The sequence below is a fragment of the Erythranthe guttata genome, chromosome 9 (genome assembly GCF_056151865.1).
Source record: "Erythranthe guttata isolate IM_541 chromosome 9, IM_541, whole genome shotgun sequence".
NCBI classification, from domain to species: Eukaryota; Viridiplantae; Streptophyta; class Magnoliopsida; order Lamiales; family Phrymaceae; genus Erythranthe; species Erythranthe guttata.
In genome coordinates this window covers 2448812-2471733 of record NC_142541.1, presented here as the reverse complement: position 1 = coordinate 2471733, position 22922 = coordinate 2448812, and the positions used below count along the sequence as shown (strand labels likewise).

General features: G+C 32.9%; 2 protein-coding genes across 3 annotated transcripts; both read right to left on the bottom strand.

Moving 5' to 3' along the window:
* Positions 1 to 21: 21 nt before the first annotated feature.
* Positions 22 to 5861, bottom strand: HA11 (H[+]-ATPase 11). Of its 2 annotated transcripts, none has more exons than XM_088823517.1 (22): positions 5555 to 5861; positions 5342 to 5418; positions 5128 to 5247; positions 4630 to 4728; positions 4392 to 4529; positions 4176 to 4310; positions 3896 to 4075; positions 3597 to 3803; positions 3395 to 3514; positions 3183 to 3302; positions 2980 to 3102; positions 2786 to 2890; positions 2554 to 2698; positions 2283 to 2447; positions 1957 to 2195; positions 1828 to 1860; positions 1656 to 1737; positions 1358 to 1518; positions 1069 to 1254; positions 794 to 976; positions 527 to 705; positions 22 to 425 (listed from the first exon to the last, which is right to left on the bottom strand). In XM_088823517.1, the coding sequence occupies exons 2-22, from the start codon at positions 5396 to 5398 to the stop codon at positions 329 to 331; spliced, it is 2874 nt and encodes a 957-aa protein (XP_088679643.1). In that variant the 5' UTR covers positions 5399 to 5418; positions 5555 to 5861; the 3' UTR covers positions 22 to 328. The 2 variants fall into 2 exon arrangements, with proteins under 2 accessions (XP_088679643.1, XP_088679642.1); XM_088823516.1 differs by having other exon boundaries at positions 5342 to 5429; positions 5555 to 5677.
* Positions 5862 to 18674: 12813 nt separating this feature from the next.
* LOC105959804 (uncharacterized) lies at positions 18675 to 22757 on the bottom strand. The gene is made up of 2 exons (XM_012983960.2): positions 21972 to 22757; positions 18675 to 19410 (listed from the first exon to the last, which is right to left on the bottom strand). The coding sequence occupies exons 1-2, from the start codon at positions 22586 to 22588 to the stop codon at positions 18966 to 18968; spliced, it is 1062 nt and encodes a 353-aa protein (XP_012839414.2). The 5' UTR covers positions 22589 to 22757; the 3' UTR covers positions 18675 to 18965.
* Between the last annotated feature and the right edge of the window lie 165 nt (positions 22758 to 22922).

The window sequence follows — 22922 nt, the reverse complement described above, 5'->3', positions numbered from 1 at the left end:
AAAAAAAAAAAACATGCCACATCACCAAAAGACAATACTTTATGAACAACATTTGAGTTCCTTCTAGATTAATATTTTTTTTCATACAAGATTAAAATAAATAAAAAAGAAAAAAGAAAAACATCGAAAGATAAAGAAAAGCGCGATTTGAATGACTCGAAAAGCATACACTTCCGCAGATGCAAACTCCGTGAAAAAACAAATTACCGTATTATAATGCAAACGCGGTAACTCTATTAACTCTACCTCGATAATGAGCTCCATTTAAATAATTTGCACCCACGAAATGTGTCGTTTTACATATACGCGCAAGCGCGAGCGCGCGCGCTCATACAGTGTACGCTTGCTGGATTGTATCTATATCGAGACCCTTCAGCCTAACCACCGATTCGACGTGGCCTTTCAGCGTATGCAGTTCCCTTAACCTGTGCGTATATATATAACAACATTAGCCATACTCCAAATTATTTAAGAATTAACATAATTATTCATAAACGACGTTTAATTAATATAGATATATATATACCGAGCAATCTCGGCTCTTCTTTTTGCTTCCTCAGCCAACTGATTGAGCTCCGAGAAATTGTTGTTTTCATTAAACAATTTAGTGTCGGGTACTTGCAATCCGTGAAGGGTCCTCTGCGCGTGGGCCCACTTGAGCTCGCGCTGCTCTTTTCCGAAATCTTTTTGCCTTGTGAAAGCAATCTACCAAAAAAAAAACATATTAAATAATAAATAAATAGATTATACAATAATAATAATAATAATCTAATTTTTTTTCGATTATAATTACCCTTTGCTCGAGAACAAGATCCCACGCCCTTCCACTAAGAGCGTATCGAGTCAAGAATTTAATAATATCGAGCGGAATATAGAATATTATATTGTAGAGCCAAATCACACCGGCCCAACCCCACCCGATTCCTTCGATCGCTGCAAAGCTCCAATTTGCGTAAACCGCAATTAAAGTAGCAACCTTCATTTCAAACAAAGTAAAATTACTAAAAAAATCATTTTTTTATTAATTATTTATTTATTTATTAAATCAAAGAAGAATTTAAAGCTAACCAATTGTGCAATGAAAAATGCAGCCACAAGCAATAAACCGGGTCGCTCCACATACGACCAGCTTCTCGATCTCGTTACGAATATGAGAGCTTGACTTATAGTGCTCACTTGAAGATATATTGCCGAAGCAAGCTTTCTGAAGTCATCGTGGGCCGTTTTTTCGAGGGTCGAAACACCGAAAACTCGCTGGATATTTTTAAAATTAATTAATTAATTAACAAGGAATTATGGGTTTCAAAAAACATTTAAATATTATTATTGGAGCTTAATTATCAAGAAGAGTTAATACCGGAAAGAAATCGGTTTTATAAGCTGCCCAAAAGAATATGACTGTCATCATTGCCAGGTAAGCACCGAGGACGACTCCGGTTGCGAAAATCTCGCCGAGCTTCCAGCTGTCAGGCAGTGGAGAAGGTTTCACTCTATCTTTTGATATTGTCATGATTGTACCTTCATCGTAAAAATTGCAACGTAAGCTTTATGTACAACTCTTATGTGTGTGTGTGCGTGTGTGTGTGTGTGTGTGTGTGTGAGAGAGAGAGAGAGAGAGAGAGAGAGAGAGAGAGAGAGAGAGAGAGAGAGCTGACCATCATTGAGAATTGCGATGATAAGTACCATAAAAGGCGGAAAGTCGAATTCCCATATCAAGGCTAACAACATAAAACCGAGCTGATTCATAGAAAAAAAAAAGCGTAAAACGAACTGTAGTTTATAAATTTTCAGAGTACAAAAAAATAAGCGCATAACTAACAAACTTACCACAATACGGATTGTAATAGAAACAGCGTAGATCTGCGAAAAAAATCAACAGACATTGATGAATTCATGCATCTTTAAAAAAAAATATTACTAAAATTACGAAAAATAGGTATAGCGTAGTATTCGTACCGTGTAATTTTTCATCCTCTGAAAAATCGCTCGACTCGTCAAAACAGCACTAATAATAACACTAAGGCCAGGCTCCGTAAGTACAATATCCGAAGCACTACGTGCTGCATCAGTAGCATCGTCAACCGCAATTCCAATATCGGCCTTCTTGAGGGCAGGAGCGTCATTTACTCCATCACCCGTCATTCCACATATATGCTTCCTAGCTTGCAGACGCTTCACTATTTCGTATTTGTGCTCTGACCAAAATACCCTCCCGAAAATTAGCACATTATTAAAAAAAATCGGGTAATTATAAAGGGATCAAATTTAAAAATATTATATACCGGGGAAAACACCGGCAAAACCATCGGCTTTTTCAATGAGTTCGTCAACTGGTAGAGAAGCAATTGATTCGTCTTTATTCTGTCCAAGCAAAGCCGACGAAGGGTACATATTAGTTCCCATTCCTAACCTTCGTCCCGTTTCCTTTGCAATTGCGAGCTGATCACCTGTTAAAACCAACGCCATTTTCGTCAAATTAAAATTAAAAATTAGACATTTTTTTTTATTATTTCATACAAAATGAGAAAACGGCTTTTTTCTTTTTTTTTTTACCGGTAATCATTTTGACATTGACTCCAAGATTCAATGCCCTTCGTATAGTTTCTGCGCTGTCGTGCCTCGGTGGATCGAAGAGTGGCATTAGACCAACAAACTGCCATGGTCCTCCGGCACTCTCTTTAGTACATTCCGGAACTTCCTGTAAATCAAAAAAATATATTAAAAAATAAAATAATTAAATATAATCAACTTCAAAGTACTGTGCCAAAAGATATCTATTAATTACCTGATACGCCACCCCGAGTGATCTTAAACCTCGTTCAGCAAACTTGTCGATCACAGCATGAACCCTTCGCTCTATATCCGATTTGTTGTGTGAGAGGTTTAGAATCTAGACACATTTGTTTCGGTCGAAAATTAGCATATAATCATAAAAGAAACAATTAAAAAAAATAAAAAATAAATAAATAAGGTTTATACCTGCTCCGGTGCACCTTTACTAACCCTATGCATTTTTCCTTCACCGTCAATGTAAGTCAACGCAGTTCGTTTATCAGTCGGGTTAAATGGAAGAAAGTGTATTTCTCGAACACCTGCCCGCGCCTGTTCATAATATCATCGAAAATCAAAATCATACGTTATAATTTAAAAATTATATATTAAAAAAATTAAATAAATATTACCTCCTTAGGATCAGCCAACATTCCAACTATAGCCCCGTCTATTGCATCTTGATTTTCCGTACGAGAGGCTCGAGCAGCCATTAGAACAACAGTATCTGCATCGATCCCTTTCGTGAAAACCTATGCAAAATAATAATCGAAAATTAGATATAATATAAACATCATAGTAATCGGAAAAAAAATATTAAAAACAAAAAAAAAATAGTGTAAACCTCGATGAGATTCTTGTCAACGGTAAGCTTGTTCAGAGTCAAAGTCCCCGTTTTGTCACTGCAAAGCACGTCCATGCCAGCCATTTCCTCGATAGCAGTCATTCTCTTTGTAATAGCTCCCTATATACACAATTTATCGCAACACTTAATTTCATCGCCTAAATAAATAATTGAATTTAAATAACAAAAAAAAAAAAAAAACCTGTTGAGCCAAACGATGAGAGCCAATAGCCATCGTAACAGAAAGTACAGTTGGCATAGCAATTGGGATTCCTCCGATCAAAAGCACAAGAAGATTGTCAATTCCGGGTCGATATTTTCTATGTTGAATCGGATACATAACGACTATCTCTATAACCATTCCCACAGCGATAGAGCAAATGCAAAAGTTCCCGATCGAAGTCAACACCTGATCACGAAAAGAAAAATTCGAATAACAATTAACAAACTGATAATAATTAATTAATTCCCTAAAAAAATTATATCATAAAAAAAACTCGCCTTTTGGAAATGTCCGACTTGATTAGTGGAATCAACGAGATGAGCAGCTTTACCGAAGAATGTGTGGACCCCAGTTGCAATAACGATGGCTTCGATTTCGCCTTGCTTGCAAGTTGAACCGGAGTATACACCATCTCCTGGTCCTTTTGTCACTGGAAGTGACTCACCGGTCAAAGCAGACTGTATATATGACATCATAATTCAGTTAAATATAAAAAATAAAAAATAAAAAATAAAAACAAAAAATAAAATTCAAGATTTGCCCGAAATTGGAATGTACCTGATCAATTTTAAGAGGATCACCGTCGAGCAAACGGGAATCAGCGGGGATAATATCTCCAAGTTTGATACTGATTATATCACCGGGGACTAACATGGCAGCATCTTCTTCGTTCCACCTTCCATCTCTAAGAATCTTCATTAAAAAAAATATCAGAAAATTGCCACGAATACATAAATATTCATCGGAAAAATGCTATTAAAAAAAAAGACGAACTTTAGCTTTTGGAGCGAGACGGGCCATGAGGGCAGCGGCTGCATTGCCTGCGTTATTCTCTTCGATAAAACTAATGGTCGAGTTTATCACAAGTAAAGTGATGATACCCACAAAGTCCTGCCAATCTGGAGGCTTGCCCTGCATAAATTAAAATCAAGAATCGGTTAATAAAAAAAAATCGACGAAAAAAGTACGGTTAAAAAAATTTGAATTTTGAGGAAATTATATATGCGCTTACGCCTCCATTAGCAAGAGCAATTGCCATTATAGCAGCAGCTTCCATAACCCATGAGAGAGGGTTCCACATAAACCCTAAAAACTTGAGGAATTTGCTCTCCTGATAGTAAAAAAAAAAACCGACGAAAACTTTCGGTTAATACGCAAACTTTTTCGAGTCAAGCAATCAAATTTCACAGCTGAATAAACATCTTTGAAAAAATAATAAACTCAATTGGAGCTAACTAAAAGATCTCTCTAACATGAACTTGTTGTCTGAATCATCAAGACTGTATTTTTAATTTAAATTTAAAATCATTAAAAACCATGATAATTAATTCTTGAAAAAACAATAAACTCAACTGGAGCTAACTAAAAGGTCTCTTAACATGAATTTCTTGTCTGAATCATCAAGACTATATTTTTTAATTTAAATTTAAAAAGCATTAAAAAAAACCATGGCACCTAAAAGAAGAATAAAACAAGGGTTTTGAGTTTTAAGGTTTCAAAAACAACACACCCTCTTCTCTTCAAGCTTGTTGTGTCCGAAAATGGCTAATCTCTCCTCAGCAGCCTCAGATGTAAGACCCTCTCTCGTGCATCTCAGATTCTCAAACACTTCATCAATTGGAATATTCTCCTGCAACCCAACAAATAAAAAAAAAAAAAAAAATCAGCAAAAAAGAGCAAAATCAAGAAAATCAAGTAGAAAGCACAGTTAACAGATCCATTACCAAATCAACTGTTTCCTTCAAGACAGCATCAAGAACTTCAGGCTTCTCCTCCGCCATCCTTAAATTCTGCTAATAACCTTTTTTTTTCCTGAAATCAAGAACCAAAAAGAGAAAGAAAAAAAAAACAAGATTGTGCTAAGTTGAGAGGAAACTGAAAAGGGCAGTTAAAAAAAAAAAAAAGGCGAATGTGGATTTTGAATGAGGCTCACCCACCTAAACCAAATCTATAAAAGAATGAGTGAAACCGCTGATAATAGATAGCCAGCAGTTACAGTAAAACATGACCCTTTGCATTTCCCATTATTTCCTTACAAGTATATATATTTATATATATTTAATTTTATATTTTCAAAAACCTACTTTTTATTTTATTTTTTGTTTTTTGCAGTAGAGAAAGAAAGTGGGTTTTGCAGATAAATAAAGATTGAATTTTTTTTATGTTGAAAAGATTTAACTTTTTCTGGTCAAAATTGAATCTTTATTGAAATGCCAGCAGTTACAGTAAAACATGACCCTTTGCATATCATTTTCTACAAGTATATATATATATATATATATATATATATATATATATATATATATATATATATATATATATATATATATATATATATATATATATATATATAATTAATATTATAATTAATTTAATAATTTCAAGTAGAGAAAGAAAGTGGGTTTTGCAGAAAAATAAAGATTGAATTTTTTTTATGTTGAAAAGATTAACTTTTTTCTGGTCAAAATTGAATCTTTATTGAAATGCCAGCAGTTACAGTAAAACATGACCCTTTGCATATCATTTTCTACAAGTATATATATATTTATAATTAATATTATAATTAATTTAATAATTTCAAGTAGAGAAAGAAAGTGGGTTTTGCAGAAAAATAAAGATTGAATTTTTTTTATTTATGTTGAAAAGATTTAACTTTTTCCTGGTAAAAATTGAATCTTTTTGTGAATGTTTTGATAGATAGATAAAAATAGGTAGGAAATAATCAAGAACCACAAAAACTGCACATGGGCTCTCAGGCCTACTCTCTTTAATTTCCTTTACCAGATATACATGCTGTCCATCTTCTTCTTTTCCTTTTTTTAATATTATATTATTTAATATTATATATATCATATTTTATTTATTTTATTTAGAAAATAGAATTATGAGAATTAAGAAAATAGATTTTTCAACAGGAGAAGAAAGTAGTCACAGTGCTGAAATTGCTGATGTAGATTTTCTTGAACTTGCACTCCGCAATCTTTGACCAACAACAAGTATCCCCAATCAACCCAATTATTGTATTCTATCATGATTTTTTAATAATGTCATTATTAATAAAAAATAATTAAAAAATTGGAGATTTTATATGCTAACCATGTTGGAGTTTTCTATGCACCACTACTTTGTGTTTTTTTATTTTGTTCTTTCTTTCAATCGAGAATTCAACATTAGCAACGTTTGGTTCCATGAATTATGGAAAATAAAAAATAAAAAATAAATTAAATAAATAAATAAAAGTATTGGGAGAAAGAAAAACAAATTTTGTTCCAATTTTTAATTCCATTTTAATTTAGACATAATTCCAAAAACTAAAATGTGAAATTTTGTTTCATTTTTACTAATTTCATCTTGACTTCAAAAGTGATTTTGATTATTTTTCAGTTTGATTTTGGCAAAATTAAAAATTAAAAAATTGTAGTCATTTGAGTTAGATTTCTAATTCAACTTGAATCGGCTTGATTGAATGTCATATGACAAAGTTATGTTTGAATGAGTATATTTTACATTTTAGATAACTCAAAACATCAAAATTGTGAGCAATGTTCATTGATTCATGAATATATTTATCACACGACATTCAAATCTTGATGATTCAAGTTGGATTAGAAAGTTAATTCGAAGAACTACAACTTCCGTATTTTGAGTTTTATTAAATTCAGACTCCAAAATGGTCATAATCATATTTGGAGAAAAAAAATGTACAAACATTAATGTTGTTGCGTTGATCATCGACATATTATTATTGTCGATCAACACACAACGACATTGTCGGGGAAAAACTAATGATGTTCTATTGGTCGGTCAACACAGTATTATTTCAGTAGACAACAACATTGCCTGAAGATAAAACAAATTCAAGGCCGGTCTACAATGTCTGACGATGGTCACCAATCAAAATATATGAATTGGTGAAATAGGGGTTAAATTAGGGTTACAACTCATAAATTGAGTGTTTTTTAAGAGTTTAAAATTAAATTCAACACCATTGAATGACGATTAAAGGCAATCGACTGTTAAAATTGTAAATTTGTGAAATTGAAGTGAAATTAGGATTTCAATCAAGAATTGTGTGTTTAAAGGGATAGGGGTAACTTTATCCTAAAAATTAGAGTTGCATTTGTTAGTAATGAGTTTGTAAGTGATGGGTTTATTTGCATATAAAAAAAAAAAAAAAAACGGATATCCATTAAAATCAACTCAATTTCTCATGAACTTATATGTCATTTGTCCTAATTTTTTTCTCCTCACAATCTTCTTTATGTGCTAACTTCAACTTTAAGGAGATTAATTTATGAGTTAACTTCAACTTTATTTCGCATACGCCTCCTCCGAACCCCTAATATTTTAGCACATCATTTGAATCTTCGTTCCGCCACTCGTTTGTGTCAGTAATATTGTTGTGACCAATGGCAACGACGACATGGTATGATTTAGTGTTTGTGCATGTTTATGTTCGTTTGCATGGATAAAGAAGATGAGAGACGACGAAAGAATTACAACAAATTGAATATATTAATTTATGGTGGAAAAAAATGAATTTACTATAAAATAAAATAAAAAAATTGTTTGATAGATTAAATTTCCAAACAAGATAAGGCTACGTGCTCTCTATACAATAAAGTCTCTTTACAATCTTTCCATATCAATTGAAAGATATCATCAATACAAATAGTTGTCGAAAACTTGGATTTTATTTCGAAATTGTAAGGGCTTTATTGGTAAATGCTAATATTTTGTGCCAAGACAAAATAACATTATAAATAAATAAATAAAAAGGTAAATTACGAACACACCCTCAGGCCCCGAGGCAAGTTAAACTACGAAGTAACCCATATTATTTATTGATTTACATTTATCCCCTTGAAATAACGTTCCATCGAAAAAAAATACTAATAGACTAGTAAAATTTATAATTTTCTCATGCATAAAAAGAAAGAAAGAACAAATAGAAAATTTAAATTACAAATAACCCCAAAAAATATGTGTAACTTATTATCGAAATCAATAAATTGATAGGTATATATTTTTTAATAAAGAACTTTTAAATTTGAGTTTACTAAATCCATAAGTAATAGTTTTTATTTTTTATTTCTTTCTTTGGAGCTAATATGATTCATTGTAAATAACTTTAAAATAATAATAACTCCATAGCATTATGATTGGAAATATCTTTTTATTTGATGACCTTAATATCTTTTTAATTTTTTGTGACTATGCCATATGTAATTTATTGTCATTGTATTGTGCTCCTATAATTTTTAACAATTTAGTATATAAAAAAATAAAATAAAGTACTTTTAATTTAAAAAACAAAGAAAATAAAGATTAGTCTAACAAATAGGATAAGAAACTTCAAACCAGGAGCGAGTCTACCCTCGGACAAGGGTGGACTTAAGAATCAAGTCACTCTCAACCGAAAATATTTTCACTATATTACACATATATATTTGTTAAGTCACCTAATTTCTATTATTTAGTCCATCCAAAATCTAATAATACAAATAAATTCATAAGTTTTTCTTTCCCCATCTTCTGATTTTGTCAATTAAAAGTTATATTCTTTTTTCTTTCAGAGCACTGCCCCCAAATCTCAAAAAATTTAAAACTCACCGCATAACAATATAATAAACTCATCACTCTTGAAACAATCACCGTTATCATTAATTTATTTATTATTTTTCTTATTTATATTTTTTTAATGTATATTCAGCCACCAGTAATGAAATATCGGTTTCGCTAGTACGAGTTTAAAATTATTCACCTTTCTTTTTTCTAGGTATCTAAAAGCTAATAAAGTGGGGTGCAACTTTTATCAATTATGCTTTCAGAATTCAACTATTATATTCTTCCTTTTTGAGATTCCAAACCGTGCAATACCTAATCTATGAAATTAAACCAACTCTTTAAAGTTTATTGAAAAAAGTTAAATGAGTAATTGTGTAAATATAAATAGTTAGATGTAACTCAATAATTATTAGGGGACACACGATTGACATTTCTCAATTCATTTATTGCAATTAAGAGTAAAAGTTGGTAAACCTAGAGTTGAGGAGCAATGTGTTCTCAATCCTTAATTAATTACCTATTTGTCTATGTGTAATATTATTAATGATAAATACTTTAAATAACTACCATCTTCCAACTCCTATGAGCTACAAACAATCAATGTTTACAATTTTCATATTTGATGAATTTACATTTTAATTTAAGTACTACATACGTTTGAAATTATGGTACTTTCGTTTGTGGTTGAACGTGATTTGCGAAAAGAAATATAAAAACAAGAGTACAATGAAAAATTAAGAGTTATGGTGCGACAAAAACGCAATGAGGATAAAGAAACATCATAAACAAGACTGGTAAGAGAACTTATAAAGAGCGTCGACTCTGATACCATGTTAAGATACTTTAAAAAGTATTACGGTAATTTATTTTTCTTTAATGGAAGAAGCTATTTATAATCGAGTTGTGTGCGAATATTTGGGTAGGTGATATGATTATCGGTTAACCAACTGACCCAATCTGACTAATTGACTTTGATAGATACAAAAAAAAAAAAAAAAAGATCATTATCGACCAAACTTTTTAGATCGGTTAACGGAAAACCGACTTTGTTGGTTGCGCAATAGTTTGGATGATGGTTATCGTCGGCGTCATTTGTGTTGGAATTTTCATGATTTCCAATAATTAATATTTAGTAATATTAATTAAATTATGAAAAGATTAATTTCATTTATTTACTTGATCACAATCATGAAGTAAAGTGAATGAAAATTGTCTTGATTAAATGGTTAAAGTTCAAAAGATGTGCGCTCGATGTGATCGAGTGGTAGGACTAGTTTGGGTTTAGGTGTCTACAAATATTACTTTTGGGGACATTTAGTAATTAGTCAAATTATTTGACCAAAAATCCAAATAATAAAATATTTGGCTCAAACCAAATATTTAATTAATTGGCCCATGACCAATTAATTTTCCTACGTTTTTTTAACTCGTAAAAAGAACAGGCACATCCTTCTGCTTCTTTTCCAACCATTGCAACCCTCTGTGAATGGATCTCTACAACATATAAATAAATGCAGAATCTGGCCAATTCTGTACTGAATTTAATCGGTAATTGAGAGTTAGTTCTTCATATTCTTCTTTTTCTTCGTCAAAGTTTCGTTCGTTGTTCAAGTTCGCCGTGGGTCGAATATTCGTGCAAATATTTGACAACCGATCGTTGTACCTTGGGAGACTACCGGGAAGAACTGTGCACCGTTGACAGCCCGCAAATATTGTCTTAAGGGAATTGTTTTGGCAAGCCTCGATCGTTCTTTGTGGTTTTCACAATTCCTCTTTTCGACAAACAAGTATTTTCGTTTACGCAGATTGTTATTAATTATACCAACAATCTTAAGACAATTTTAAGTTTCAATTTGTTAAATTCTGCGTAATCTATATTTATTTGTCCAAACTTTTGTTACAAATTTGAATCTGCATTTCTGTTAAAAATCAACATGTGTTATTAAATATACCCAAACGTTAATATTTGCGAACAAGTTGTTCAAAGGTATATTGTAATCGCTTACTGTTTTAATTAATTGGTTATGCCTTACTTAAAGCTTTTGCGAAAGTTTATTTTTAATTTGAAATCTGCAAATTAAAAATTTGATTTACTAATGTATTTTTGTCCTCTTGTGAAGAGCTTTGTCAATAATTACAAAGTTTTATTATCTTTTGCATTAAATAGTTAATTTGAATATGGGACTATAACTCGTATTATGAGTTTTTAATCAATTTGGTTTGATGTGACAATTGTGTTTTTTAATTACAGCACTAAGGTAATTTAATATAATGGTTTAAAGTGATCTGTGTATGAAAATGTCACTTTGAACAATTAACTTTATTGGGCAGTGTATTTAAAAGGTGTAAAAATGAATTTCTGACTTGCATTAAAAGATTGCAATATATATTTGTGTTTTATGCAACGATATTATTTCTGATTTACAAAGCTTTTTCTACAGTTTGTGTATTTACAGTAGAAGTTAAATCAGTTTATAAATTTGAAGTAATCTGTTGAAATTTTTTTATATATAAATTACTTGAGTTATTAGTTTTAAACAGTAGTATTATTTTGTTAGACTTCTGTTTAATTATATTGAACCATTTGTGTAGATGGCTTCAATCAATGATATCACCCCTAAGGTTGTCGGCGCGGCCGAAAAACCTAACAAATTCACGGGTACGGACTTTGCTACTTGGAAGAACAAAATGTTCTTCTACCTTACTACCATGAATTTGGCTAAGTTTCTCAATGAGGAGGCACCTAAGGCGAATGAAGGAGAAACTCCCGAAAATAACAAGGAAGTCTTCCTAGCCATCGATGCGTGGAGTCACTCTGATTTCCTATGCCGTAACTACATCTTGAATTGCTTGGACGAACCGTTGTACAAAGTTTATAGTCCTATAAAGACTGCTAAACTTTTGTGGGATAGTTTGTCCAAGAAATACAAGTCTGAAGATGCGGGATATAGGAAATTTATAGTAGACAAATTCCAATTTTTTAGAATGGTCGATAGCAAAACTGTGAGTGAACAAGTGAATGAACTCCAACTCATGATCTACGATATTCTCGCCGAGGGTCATGAGGTGAGTGAATCTTATCAAGTGGCTTTCATAATTGGAAAGCTTCCACCGAGTTGGACGGAGTTCAAACACTACCTAAGGCACAAGAAATCGGTTGCCAAATGGACGATGGAGGAACTCATAGCAAGGCTCAAGACCGAGGAGGATAATAAAATTACCGACAAGGGTGGTCAATTCGTGGCTAAGGCACATGTGGTGGAGAGCTCGAAGCAGGGCAACAAGAGAAAGGGTCTTACATGTAACAAAGGACCAAATAACAAGAAGAAGAGGTTCACGGGGGCGTGCTTCGTTTGTAGAAAGAATGGACACCTTGCGAAGGATTGTCGCCACCGCAAAGAAAATAATAAAAGAAGCGAATGTCACCATTGACTTAGCCACTTCCGAGAACGACAACATGCACTTTTCGGCAGTTGTAACAGAAGCCTACCTAATGAGCGATACTCGAGGATGGTGGGTAGACACCGGGGCAACTCGTCACATTTGCTATGACAAGAGCATGTTCTCCTCCTACAAAACGTTGGAGCAAGAACAAAAGCTCTTCATGGGAAATGATGCTTATTCGGTGGTTGAAGGACAAGGACAAGTGATCCTAAAATTCACTTCCAGAAAGGAAGTTACCTTGAACGATGTGCTACACGTTCCGGATATTAGGAAGAACTTAATCAGTGGTTCTATCCTAACCAAGAAAGGTTTCAAGTTGGCTTTCGAGTCGGATAAATTTGTGCTAACCAAAGGAGGGTTTTACGTCGGAAAATGATACCTATGTGACGGTCTCTTTAAGGCGAACGTAGCCGTTATCCGCAAGAACTAAGTTACTAAATAATATTAGTAATATTTAGACTTTTTTGTGGTATGATTTGTAAGAACTTATTATTTTTATGTCGTATGTGTTTAAGCCTGTAAAACAATTTTTATAAATTATTTTGGCCAATACTTTTTCTTTAAAAAAAAAATTTCCGTCTGACTTTGTGATTACAAGTCTTTTTAAAACTTACATATCAAAATGGTTTTCAAAACTATTGAGTAGATGAAAATTTGTGTAGTTATGCTTTCGCATAATGCGCTTTGGTTCAAACTTCTATATTATTTATATTTTTGTTTAAAATAGTTGTGGATACATTCTTTCTTGCCTATAATTTTATATTATACTTGCAAGATATTTTAATATCTACTTCTAATTTTAAATATACTGTTAATATTCAAGTCCTTTGAATTATTAAATTACTAAAGGATTGAATGACAATTGTGGCATTGAGGCAAAGTTTGTGAAACAATCTTTTAACTTGAAGAACTCAAAACTTTAGAGCATGCATGCCAATATGGGTCTTTATCGACATAATGAAATTTGATCTTATTCGATGACTTGTGGGGGAAGCTTTTTATAGAGTTTAACACAAGAGAAATGAAACCATCGAAATGTCAAAATCGATTATAAATATCTCAAAATGTGGGGGTATTTTGACTACGAGTCACGTACATATGTTCGTATATGTCATTGAGGGATATAGTGAGGCAATATAATTGAATATAATCAATTAATAATTGCTCTTATACTTTACTAAGTCTCGACATATTCGTCGTAGACTTATAATGTGAGACATTTACTCTCGAATGAAATAATCTCCATTGATTTTGTGAAATTCAAAGATAACCTAGCGGATCCATTTAATAAGGTTTATCTAGCGAGAGAGTTAAATGTGCATCGAGGGGAATAAGTTTAAAGCCTAAATAACTAAGTTACCTTATACGGAAACCTAACTTGGCGACTGGAGATCCCACGGACCAAGTTCAATAGGACAACCAGTTCTGTGTAACTTAAATGAATGGAGCACTTAGGAGTTTTAACTCCATCTTATTCCTATGATGCAATAAGTGCAACCTACGACGTTCAAAAAGGTTAAGCTATTGCTTTTAATGACGTCTATATCTTGTAAATTACAAGTGGGGTATAGTAGGATACTCTTTATAGATGCGGTCACCTATGTTAGTGTGAGCTGGGTCGGCTCGTTGAGAATTCTTAAAGGCTGGAATTCTCTAAAGCACTCGCAGAACCCGAGGATGTTCAGGGCCAAAACGAACACAACCGAGAACTTGAACAAGTTCGTTTAGTATGGTGTTAAGTTTATTGTCTTGGTTTACACAAACAGCCGACGGTTCGATGAAATAATTCACCGATTGGCTAAGTAAATCCGACAAGCTTTAACTAGGGAAGGTTCAAGATGAAATATTTCACCTATCCCGATGCTGTACTATTCACTAAGGAATTTTGACAAATAGATCTTATGCTATAAGATTGGAAGAACAATTTTATTCATGTGGGGGATTGTTGGAATTTTCATGATTTCCAATAATTAATATTGAGTAATATTAATTAAATTATGAAAAGATTAATTTCATTTATTTACTTGATCATAATCATGAAGTAAAGTGAATGAAAATTGTCTTGATTAAATGGTTAAAGTTTAAAAGATGTGCGCTCGATGTGATCGAGTGGTAGGACTAGTTTGGGTTTAGGTGTCTACAACTATTACTTTTGGGGACATTTAGTAATTAGTCAAATTATTTGACCAAAAATCCAAATAATAAAATATTTGGCCCAAACCAAATATTTAATTAATTGGCCATGACCAATTAATTTTCCTACGTTTTTTTAACTCGTAAAAAGAACAGGCACATCCTTCTGCTTCTTTTCCAACCATTGCAACCCTCTGTGAATGGATCTCTACAACATATAAATAAATGCAGAATCTGGCCAATTCTGTACTGAATTTAATCGGTAATTGAGAGTTAGTTCTTCATATTCTTCTTTTTCTTCGTCAAAGTTTCGTTCGTTGTTCAAGTTCACCGTGGGTCGAATATTCGTGCAAATATTTGACAACCGATCGTTGTACCTTGGGAGACTACCGGGAAGAACTGTGCACCGTTGACAGCCCGCAAATATTGTCTTAAGGGAATTGCTTTGGCAAGCCTCGATCGTTCTTTGTGGTTTTCACAATTCCTCTTTTCGACAAACAAGTAAGTATTTTCGTTTACGCAGATTGTTATTAATTATACCTACAATTTGTACAATAAATGAATTAAATTTTGCAAATCGATCAATGCACAATCCTGATAATCAGATCGATGAAGAAAATAACAAATGTTGACATTAGATTGATTGAACCTGTTTTACATTGAAAAATTCAATCATTAAATACCAAATGTACGAACGACCATATAACTCAAATAATAATGTTTTTTTCTAGAAAAATATTAATTAAAGCGGAAAAGAAAAGGAAAAAAAAAAAGATAAAGATAAGATTTGGGGGACAAGGATTTCATGTGGCACATGTAAAACCGAATATAAAGGGATGTGACACAATGAATTAAATAAGATGCCACGTCACATATTTATAAACTTCCAAAAATAATTTGTCACTTTTCCACCAAAGAGAAAGTACATCCGTACGTACTAGACCGTAACAACTCATACTTTCCCCCTCATGTTTTTCTTTTTCTTTTTTTAATTTATGGACAAATTCATTTAAACTCTAATAAAATAGTTTTAGGACAAAAAAATTTAATTTATCAATAAGTTTTACCTAAAACTTCATACATAATAAAAGATATCATTAACTCTTTCAAAACGCACGATTAAATTTTGAAACCCTAATTTACCACAATTTTATCTTTTAACTGTCTGACCAGTTAATATAAAGTTTAAAAAAAAAAAAAAAACCACTCAATGTCGATCAAAATAATATAATAGCGGTTAACAGACTATAACAGCGAAAGTAAAAGAAAAAAATATTATTAAAAATATAAAAAAGGGGAAAAAAGTTGACCGTTCGGTCAATGGGTCAATGGATAAAATTGAAGTTAAATCAAAGTTTCAATGTTTTTTTTTAATTAGGTGAGTTGAAAGGGTTAGACATAATTTTTTCAAAATTAATTTTTGTCAACAAATTTAAGATTTATTAGCTAATTGATTTTATGTAAAACTAATAAAATGAATTTAACTATTCTAATCAAAGGTAGTTTACAAATGACCTTTAGCTCACTCCACTTACTTTAGTGCCATCAAAAGTGGCATTACATTAAGATTTAAAAAAGAAAGGTATATATTATAAAATATAATAAGAACACATTTACTTTTTAACTACAATAAATTCTTGAATTAAATTAAAAATATATAAAAGCATGGATGATGGCATCCACCACATATAAAAGAGTTTAATTAACTAAGGATTAAGCTCTTAATGACAATTAGATTTGTGCGTGTCGTGGTATTTGTTTTAGCCAAGAATTAACTAACAATTAATTCTTGAATTAATAGACTCTGGTCCGCCTGATTAGTTAGTTGTTGAACATGATGGAATAAATATTTCTTATATTTCAAAGAAGTTTGGTAAATTATTGGATTTTTACAAAATATCCTTTACTTCAACTCTCAATTAAAAAATAAATAAAATGGATTATAATTATCAACTCTCGATTTTTTTGTTTTAAATAATAGTACTTGATCTCATTTATTAGAAATAAAAATTTGTTGGCCAGTGTGTGTGTTTATTCAAATTTTAATTTATTAGAAAAATAAATTGTTATTTGTTAATCAGTGGAAGATAAAGCTATTAGGGTTCGGCACAGGTCGGTTTTATTGACCAACCGACACACTTTCGACAATTTTTTCTTCGTCAAAAAATGATAATTAACCGACTCATATAATCGGGGCGGTAATTTTAACCGACTGTGTATAAATGAGTCGGTCGATAGTTTTCACTTTACTCGAAAGCCGGTCTGCCGATATTACACGACCTTTAAGAATAAATATTTAATTGTAATTCAGTTGTCAATCATTATCCGACTCATAATAGCCGGGCCAATAAAATTTTCAACATTCAGGAAAATCGGTTGTTTGGGTCAGATACATAATTGATCGATAATTGTCCGATCCGACCGGACCCAACCCGACCCGACGCATACTCAGCCCTAAAAGCTATGGCACACAAACAATATTTAATCTTGTGGACCATTCTGTATTTGCAAGTAGACTTCGAATTGTCCTCATCACGGATTTCTATTGATCCATTTTTCTCTTTTTAGAATTGCATTATTTTTTTGGCTACTCAAATTGATTGCTCATATTAATTTCAGATCATATTGTGATCTATAACTTATTTCAAAATAAATAAATAATAATAAATAAATAAAAACTAAAATAAACTAACTTCTCTTGGTAGTTGGTACCGTATCGCGCCTAATTTATTGAATATGCTACATTTATTGCGCCATGTGTGATGCATAAAAGAAGCTGTGTTTTATAATCCCGTAAATGATGATCTACTGGTTAGAGTAAGTGGGCCCGTGTCAAATGATCCATGTTCAAATTATCTTGTCAATAGTTGCTAGGTCGAGTTTGTCATACATACTTAGTCAAGCGTGGTTTACGTCTCTCTTATGGTTTACAAGCTATTATACAAGAATGTAAGTTTACTCAGTGCATATATATAGTTGGTTGCAGATTCCTTCGTTACCGAAAAAAAAAAAACACAAAGACAAAACATAAAAAAAACCATGTATTAATTCTTGCAAGTGAGGGTTGGTTCAACCATCTATTCATGTCTATTGTCTTGCACAAATCTGGCCAATTCACTATTTCTACTTTTCCCTTATTCATAATAAAAGTATATTATTAAGATTTATTTATTTTTATTTTTTTAGAAGAAAATTATAAAGAGAGTGAAGAGTTGGTCAACCAAATGTTATTACAATTAGGAAAATGTCTTATATTTCAAATTATTACTTGTTCTTGATACTGCAAAAGCTTTTAACTAATTTTGGTGTGAGTAGTGATTTTTACATGTTTAGGTTACCTATATCACCATTTCTCAACTACCAACTGAAATTTGTTTTTGACCTCAATTAGTGAAAGAGTTAAAGATCAAATTACAAAAACTTCTTTTTATTTGGGTAATTACAACTATTCGTTCAACTATAAATTTTATTACGCATCTGCTCTTATGGCAATAAATTCAACATAATCTTCTAGATTCCGTAGAATGTTATTAGTTTGTACTCATTTTATGCAAAAATGCAGTTTATGATGCACCACAATCTAATATTTACAAGCCAAGAGACACATTTTATGATCATCTTGTTTCAAAACGTGGAGCTCGAATAGGGTAAAACGAGCACAACTTGGAGAATATTTCACATAATCTTGAAGATTTCCCTAAATTTGACACCACATGGATAAACAATGTAATAAAATTTATAGTTGAGAGAATGTTTTAATTACCTCGTAATTTTAACATTACCTCAAGGGGTGTCTTTAATTTACTCTTCGCGAAATTTCAAGAAAGACAGAATAGAGCCTTTATTTGATATATACCCCACCCAACCAAAGGCAATTTTATATCATCAATCACAAAATAAATAATAAATAAATACATTAAAAATAATATATTTATTAATATTAAGATGGACAATTTCCCAATCAAAGAAAAACTCAAAAAACTTGTTCATCAACAAAAATTATCTTCTCTACCTTACAAGTAGTATACTAAAATTCTGATTTAGCTAAAACCAAAAAGAAAATCTCAAGTAAGCCCCATATAAATATATGATTTAGCTTAGCGTATCGCCGAACAGTCTTTTCTTATATATTCATCGCAATTCGAATAGCAAGAATATTTCATATATACACCCGAATATTGCATATTATCTACGCGTAAAAAATCAAGAATTCCCTCCCAAAACCCTCCTCAAATCATATTTTTGCGAATCGGTGAGCCTCTTAGGGTACCTGACGTCAATTTGGATTCTTAGGGTACCCTTTTTCCGAGGTTCTTTTGAGACGGGCATTCCTTCATTAGGGACAGCAATTTCGTGACCAGGTTTAATAATCTCGGTCAAAGGTACCGTAATGTTTCTGCCGTCTAATGTGGTAAGCTCTAAAGTCTTTCCGGTAAGAGATTCGAGGAGTGTAATTTCCTGCTTGACCAATAAATCATTACCATCTCGAGTGTAAATAGGGTGTGGTTTTTCATCGACCACGAAAATGAGATCTGCTGGAATGACACCTGGCTCTTCATTGCCCTTTTCTGGGAATGTGATTTTTGTGCCCTTTTTCCAACCGGGTTTTATGTCGATAGTTAATATCTCCTCCAAAACTCGAAGCTTGCTGCAATATAAAACATCTTTAAAGAATCGTAGTAAAATCAAGAAACCCAATAAACACTTATAATTAGATACATGTCGAAAGATAATCAATCCACGGATGCATGTTCGGTTAATGCGATTGCATGTGAAAAAGGTAAATATAGATACAATAGTCATTAGAAAATGTTGGGGTTTTTTCAGTCCCACCCTGGACAAATAACCAATTAGCTCGATGATTAGATACCGGGCTCTTCATCTATTCAAGGCGCTAGTAAGGGAAACCAAAACACGTGATAAAGTCGGATTATATAGTCTCTCACACTTTATCAACCAAACGGAACGTGCCCTAAGGAAATTCGGTATATATCCATTGTAAGAGTTACTTTGAAGAAACAAAATATATTAGAAAAGCAGCATATTCCAACATGACTTAGCACATAATTACGGCATAAATTATCAGCCCTCGCATACATTTTACTCGGATAGGTTCCTTAGAAATAGGTACTCGGTTCACTTATGCAGAAACGCGTGTTTACATATCTCAATAACCACAATCCAGTAAATACATTTGATATTATTTCAAGTAAACCCGTCTTCCTAGGCAATTGCCAATATTCAACAGAGACCAAAAGTCGATCATTCAACCAAAATGAAACGAAGCAAATATATAATTTACTAACTCAATTTAAATATGCAAATCTATACTTTTAGATAAAATTTTGAGTCTTACACCAACCTGTGGAGAAGTGCTCGGTTCATAATGTCTATAAAAGCTGCTTAATTTGGTCTATAGAACTCCAGGAAATAAATCATAAGCAGAACGACACGCTTGAGGAGATGTTAATTGTTAAACATTATGTATTTAAAGATTCGGATACCGTCTCCTACTATGTATCTAAATTTGTACTATTATTTATATCGTACTCGCCACTCGGACATTTTAACATAAAACCAATGCATCTAGCAACTGGACAGTGAACTAAACTCGTAAGTTTCGAGACCATAGAATATTACTAGACAAAAACAAAGTCACCATGGCCTCTTCAATGCACGCCTTTACATTGAGCGAACATGACTTCCTAAATGCTTGCGTGCAATATACAAACATAACTGAAACAGATACAAGATTTAATTGGAAACGTGGTTCGATCAACTAATTAATTGGTACCACAGTTTTGCAGAAAGATGCGCAACTTCATTGGAAGCAAAATAAAAATCCACAAACTTGAAATGTTAGTTCTTTGTTTTCCGAGCAAAAGTTCATACGTAGCATAATATTTTGAGTGGCTGTTTACATTCCTCGATGTGACTGTGAACATATCCAACGCTTTAGTATTACAGAAGGTAAAAGTAGTTCATGCAGGAAATGGTGCTCTTTTCACAAATCACTTCAAAAACACTTGAACAAAATCCAAATCAAAAGTCATGCAATTCGATTTCAATTTCAGTCATTAAAGGCATTTTATCAATAAAAGCAGAATTCAACCAATTTTCATATTTACACAGAACATGTGATCTGTAACCCGACAGTAGATTGATAAGTTCATTGACAGTTTCAACACGTCAGTAGACTTGTTGCACTGGTCGACCACTTCCACACTCATACACAAGCCGAAGCGTTATAAAGTTATAAATTTCAACTAAAGGAAAAACCTTTTACACATTATTTTATTATAGACCAATAATCATCCAGTTCCCTACTGAAGAAATTGCCACTATTTCATATTCTCGATTCTTGAACTACTTGTACCTCAAATTTTAAGACAAACACCAATTTTCTGAAGTGCCACAGATATCAGCAATTTCATAGCACCAAATGCAAAAGGTATTATTGGCTCTGATCAAAGGATCCGTTTATAACTTGTTCGAACATCGTTGAACGAGTACAAAAGTCATAGCCATCTCCTTTAGGAGAATCATATAATACAATGCAAATGCATACAAACAGGCAACTATTACAATTTCCAAGGGTCTAAGTGTATGAAACTGCATAATGGGAGACTTAAGCTATTTATCATTCTAACGAACAAGGCCATAAGCTCAGACAAATTCATTATATATAAAAGTTCCAGTTTTTTTCAGTCCCACAATCATGTATTAATACTCTCCACCTCTACGCAAATAAAAGAGCAAGAATGATTGCAAGTACGTCAAGAACCGATCCACCGGAAACTATATGAGCAATACGAAATCCAGATAGATTTCATCTTAACTAGAAAACCACAGAAAGTGGTGCAACAAATTGATTTTGACTAGTCAATGGTCAACCAGAAAGCAAGTATATTTCACAGCACAGACTTCACATACATGGTGGATAATGAGAGGCCACTCAAATATTTAATTTAAAAAGAAAAATTGCACGTCTTCTTTCAAACATGTATACATGCAATTGTATTAAGTAATTGTATCTTCAAAGAAAGTCAACTGCTCAAAAAACAAAGAACCAGAATTGGGGGTGGGGGGGTGAACCCAAAATCAAGAACCCTAGAGTAAAACAGTAAACAAGCAAATAATTATCCCAAAAAAAATTGAATGATCGGATTTAATAAACGGAAATTTAAAATCAGTAAACTGTATACATACCCATGAGAATCAATTACATTCCTGGAAATCTTCATCTTCCGAGTAGAGCCACCATACAATTCCTCCAAGCTACACATGAGCGCGTTCTCCACCGGCGCCGCCTTCCTGGATGATCCGCCGCCGCCGGGAAATTCTCTAGCTCCACCGCCGTTCATCGTGGTGCTCCTGAAATACCCATCTTTCCGGGCGGCTCCATTACTGCTGCTGCTAGCACTATTACCAGCGGCGGCGTTCCCGTTACTGCTCTCCCCAAAAATCTCGGCGTAAATATCGTCGGCATTCCTGGGATTGAATCGGAAATTAGGGTTGGGATGCTGCTGGTGGTTGTTGTAGTAGAAGCTCTGGTTGTGGGCGGTGGCGCGAGAGCTGCGAGGGGGAGGGGGGAATTGGCCCGATTTGAGGCCCTCTTCGCCGTAGAGATCGTAGATCTGGCGCTTCTGAGGGTCGCTGAGTACATCGTAGGCTTCGGAAATCTGCTTGAATTTGGACTCGGCCTCAAGCTTGTTGGCGTTCTTGTCGGGATGCCAGATCATGGCGAGGCGGCGGTAGGCTTTCTTCAAGTCTTCGTCGCTGGCGTTGCGGTTCACTTTCAGGATGTTGTAGTAATCAATCCCCATATCTCGGTTCCGATTCCGATTGTTGAAATTGGGGTTTTTATTTTTATTTACTCCTGTGAGTGGGAAGAACGGAGGAGATTGAGATTGAGAGCAGTAGAAAAATTGGGGTTCAACAAGGAAGGAAGGTGGTGACGAGGTGAGATTGGGAAGGAGGGAGAAGGTGGGGTTGTGTGTAGGATTTAGTGGGCCCGTATCTTTCGGAATTATTATTATCACCTTATTTCATTCCCCATTTTCATCTTAATAATAATAATAATGGAATAATTGAAATAAATATAATACAATAATTACAATGGTCATAGTTAAATATTTTAGTAAATATTATTCATAATTT